At 46.6% G+C, this 5,000-nt stretch overlaps 1 protein-coding gene across 1 annotated transcript in view; it reads right to left on the bottom strand.

Annotated features, from left to right (window-relative positions):
• Window positions 1-5,000, bottom strand: part of LOC111977852 (KH domain-containing RNA-binding protein QKI-like) — a 107,681-nt gene that overhangs the window by 74,476 nt on the left and 28,205 nt on the right. Inside the window, 1 exon segment of the mRNA XM_024007591.2 lies at window positions 1,879-2,021. Within this exon segment, the coding sequence (XP_023863359.1) occupies window positions 1,879-2,021 (143 nt within the window).

The following is a 5,000-nucleotide window of genomic DNA, read 5'->3' as shown; positions in this document are numbered from 1 at the left end:
GGAGCAGACGGTTTGTTGATGCTAGGAATGTTCTTGATTTATGGAACATACATCGCGTGTGAATGAATTGTGTGTGTATTTTGGTTGTACTTTCTTTGGCCAGTTCCTGAGTGTTGTCCATGGTCAGACTAGGCCACAGTCCTGAGGATGATTAAACTGTCACTGGTGATTTATGGACAGCGTTATTACAGCGTTTTAAACAGTTTTTTATTTTGTGATTTGTCAGCTTTCTAAACCCCTCTGAATTCAATCAATTTCGCTATGGCCTGAAGGGCAACTCCTACTTGCACTCCTGAGCACACAACGCTGCCACCTGCATATGTGGACATACACACACTTTAGCTTGGCCCACAGACACACTTGTGACCACACGCACGCACATGCTGCCACACACAATCACACAATCACACACACACACACACACACACACACACACACACACAACACACACACACACACACACACACACACACACACACACACACTTAGATTCCAAGAAAGGTAACGTACATTTTCTCTACTAAGAACAGTGCCAATCTGACAAGGATATGATGACTTTTGCGATGCACATCGGAAGTGATCCTGAGAAGAGAGAGAGAGAGAGAGAGAGAGATGTAAGCTGAGTAACCCTACGCCGAATCAATACACCCAGATGAATTTACCCTCCAATTCAACACCATCTGCCACATATATCGGTGGCAATCAGCCTCAGCTTTCCTGAACATCACAAACTATTAGCCTATATAGCCTCAACAAATGACTCTCACAGGCACAAGCTTTCATCCACAAACCCTTAACCATCTCACCACATCCAACACCTTAAACAGTTGCTCGTTCAATAAACAGAATAAAAGCAATAATAAATAAATAAATGATAATATAGGGTCCTGCGTGAACGTCAAACTGAAACATCAACAGCTGCGAATGCCTCTGTTCAATTAGCAGGCCTGAGGGACACACGCCAACTTGTACCATGCGATGATCCGATTACTGAAAAGCAGCTGGTGAGTTACCGGGCTTTAACTGAGACTACGTAGGCTTCTCAGCTGATCCCCAGTATGTGAGATCCGTTTATCATACACTGTGTGTGTGTGGTGTGTGTGTGTGTGCCGGCAATCTCTCGCTCACATAGATACACTGATACGCTCACAACATCCCCTGTCTCTTATACACATCTAGATGTCTCCCATAGCCACCTCCCATAGCCACCTCCCATAGCCACCTCCCATAGCCACCTCCCATAGCCACCTCCCATAGCCACCTCCAACTGGTCTACTAACATAAGATCTTACCACATCTGCTCTCACCTACACATCTCTGGTCACAGATTAAAGGCCATTATGATGAGAAGACCATGGGCAAACACGCATAAACAACACATCTGTGACAGTCTGCCTGAAAGAATACACTGTTGCAGGAAGACAGCTGGCCACAAACAGGTTTAAAATGCATGTATGGTTGCAACGTCACTGGGTGGCTTTCGTCTCTAAATAGTATGAAATGACTTTGATTCCGAATTAATTATTGAGTATCTCTTTCCACCATCATCCATCTACAACGAGTGTGAAACGTTCAAGAAAAGCATGAAAACAACAACAAAACAATGCATACCAAGTCATCATAGCTGTAACCTATCAAGCCTGCCATTTGGAACCCTATTACCGAAAAATAAATACATGTATGCAATCTCACACAGACATATTTTAGATTAGATAACTTCAATCCACCACATCAGTTAATCCAAAAATACACACACACACACACCTGTCTCTTATACACATCTAGATGTGTATAAGGTGTGTGTGTGTGTGTGTGTGTGTGTGTGTGTGTGTGTGTGTGTGTGTGTGTGTGTGTAATCAGACAAAAGATTGTACTCACATCGGGGTACTCTTTCACAGGCACAAATAGTTTCTCCTGGAGCTGCACCATGGGGCCCACTGCGTCTGGGAGCTCACTGCTCCGCTTCTCTGTGCTGCCGTTTAGCGTGTCGTTGTACATGTCCTTCCGTACCCGGCTGATCTCTGGCGGACAGGAGGAGAAGCAAACACGTCAGTCAGATGATTGTCAGAACAAAGTTGGTACTGTACAACACCGTTGTAGGCACGCAGACGCCGCAACACAGTGCAAGGCAGACCAGTCACACCATAACAAAGAAGGACCAAAACGGGGCCATAGACTCGCTCATACAACTACATCATCTGTGGCATAGACAGTCACAGTACTACAGTATTCACTTTCTGGATCTTTCTTTCCTGCCACAGAGAGTTTCAGAAACCGAGGCCCACCAGGCCCAGCAGTTAGACCGCTGTTTATAGAGGTCATCAGAGGTTACATGACCTCCCCCAGTCTGCTGTCTATTGTGAGTTCGTATGCTCTGTAGCCTTCAAGTAGCCTCCTTCAAATTTGCTGATGAATGTCGTTTGTTTTTTTATGGCCTCCACTGTGTTGACCAAATTCCTTAAACGTGTGTGTGCTGTGATGTGTGTGTGTGTGTGTGTGTGTTGTGTGTGTTGTGTGTGTGTGTGTGTGTGTGTGTGGTGTGTGTGTGTGTGTGTGTGTCGTGTTGTGTGTGTGTGCGTGTGTGTGTTGTTGTGTGTGTGTGTGTGGTGTGTGTGTCGTGTGTGTGGTGTGTGTAATAGACAACCCAATTCCTCACACTGTGGTGTGTGTGCTCCATAGACAACCCAATCCTTAAACGGTGTGTGTGTGTGCCCCATAGACACCAATTCCTTAAACGTAGTGTGTGCCATACGACAACCCACCTTCCTAAACGTGTGTGTGCCAGTAGACACCCCAATTCCCTTACAACGTAGTGTGTGCCATTAGACAGAACCAATTCCGCCTTAAACGTGTAGTGTGTGTGCCATAGACACTCCAATGTCTTTAAGCGTGGTGTGTGTGGCATAGACACCCCAGTTCCCTTAAACGGTGTGTGTGGTGCCATAGACATGCCAATTCCTTACAACTGTGTGTGTGCCATAGACACCCCAATTCCTTAAACGTGTTGTGGTGTGGTGCCATAGACACCCAATTCCTTAAGCGTGTGTGTGGCCATAGACACCCAATTCCTTAAACGGTGTTGGTTGGCCATAGACACCCAATTCCTTAAACGTGTGTGTGTGCCATAGACACCCATTTCCTAAAGGTTGTGTGCTATAGACACCCAATTCCTTAAACGTGTGTGTGTGTGTGCCATAGACACCCAATTCCTTAAAACTGTGTGTGTGTGTGCCATAGACACCCAATTCCTAAACGTTGTGTGTGTTGATAAGACACCCAATTCCTTAAACGTGTTGTGCCATAGACACCCATCCTTAAACGTGTGTGTGTGCTCATAGAACACCCAATTCCTTAAACGTGTGTGTGTGCATAGCACACCCATTTCCTTAAACGGTGTGTGTTCCATAGACACCCATTCCTTAAAGCGTGTGTGTGTGTGCCATAGACACCCATTCCTTAAACGTGTTGTGTGCCTATACGACACCCAATTCCTTAAACGTGTGTGTGTGCCATAAGACACCAATTCCTTAAACGTGTGGTGTGTGCCATAGACACCCCAATTCCTTAAACGTGTGTGTGTGTGCCATAGACACCCAATTCCTAAACGTGTGTTGTGGTGCCATAGACACCCATTCCTTAAACGTGTTGTGTGTGTGTGTATTTTTTGGATTAACTGATGGGTGGATTGAAGTTATCTAATCTAAAATATGTCTGTGTGAGATTGGCATACATGTATTTATTTTTCGGTAATAGGGTTCCAAATGGCAGGCTTGATGGGTTACAGCTATGATACTTGGTATGCATTGTTTTGTTGTTGTTTCATGCTTTTCTTGAACGTTTCACACTCGTTGTAGATGGATGTGGTGGAAAGAGATACTCAATAATTAATTCGATCAAAGTCATTCATACTATTTAAGAGACGGAAAGCCACCCAGTGACGTTGGCACCATACATGCATCTTTTAAACCTGTTGTGGCCAGCTGTCTTCCTGCAAACCAGTTGATTCTTTCAGGCAGCGACTGTCACAGATGTGTTTGTTTATGCGTGTTGCCCATGGTCTTCTCATCAAATGGCTTTAATTCTTGAACCAGAGATGTGTAGTGAGAGCAGATTGGTAAGATCTTATGTTAAGTAGACCAGTTGGAGGTGCCTGGTATGGGAGGTGGCTAGGGAGCCGCTATGGAGGGCTGGGGGGGCTATGGGAGGTGGCTAGGGCAGGTGGCTTGGATGGGAGGTGGCTATGCGAGTGGCTATAGGAGGTGGCTATAGGAGGTGGCTATAGGAGTGGCTTATAGGAGTGGCCTATGGGAGGTGTGGCTATTGAGGATGTGGCTATGGGAGGTGGCTTATGGGAGGTGGCTATGGAGAGTGGCTATGGGATGGGACGGGGACGAGGTGCTATGGGAGTGGCTCATGGGAGTGCTATGGGAGGTGGCTATGGGAGGGTGGCTATGGGAGTGGCTTGGGAGGTGGCCTATGGCGCAGGTGGCTATGGAGGTGGCTATGGGACGGTGTGCTCTAGGATGGCTATGGCGAGGGGCTATAGCAGGGCATGGAGTGGCTATGGGGAGGGCGACTGGATGCTATGGGAGTGGCTATCGGAGCGCTATAGGAGGTCGGCTGGAGTCGCTCCGGATGCGATGGAGGTGGCATCGAGTGTATGTGAGGTCCTATGAGGGCTATCGAGTGGATGGAGGTGTCTATAAGGGTGCTTGTCCCTATACCTCTTCATACGGCATGTCTAAAAGCTTGCATATTTCCCTTGGCCACAGATGATGTAGTTGTATGAGCGAGTCCTATGCCACAGAGATGTCAGATGCTATTGAGCGAGTCTATGTCAAGATGCATGTAGATGTGTAAAGCGGTCTATGGCCACAGTGATGTGTTGTGTATACGAGTCTTGCCACAGATTGATGTAGTTGTCATGAGCGAGTCTATGCCACACGATGAGTGTAGTTATGGTAAGACGACGTCTAATCGCACAGATGATGTAGTTGTAT

Source organism: Salvelinus sp. IW2-2015, linkage group LG18 (assembly GCF_002910315.2).
Source record: "Salvelinus sp. IW2-2015 linkage group LG18, ASM291031v2, whole genome shotgun sequence".
Classification (NCBI taxonomy): Eukaryota; Metazoa; Chordata; class Actinopteri; order Salmoniformes; family Salmonidae; genus Salvelinus; species Salvelinus sp. IW2-2015.
Note: the sequence above shows the minus strand (reverse complement) of the source record. Positions and strands in the feature narration are given on the sequence as shown.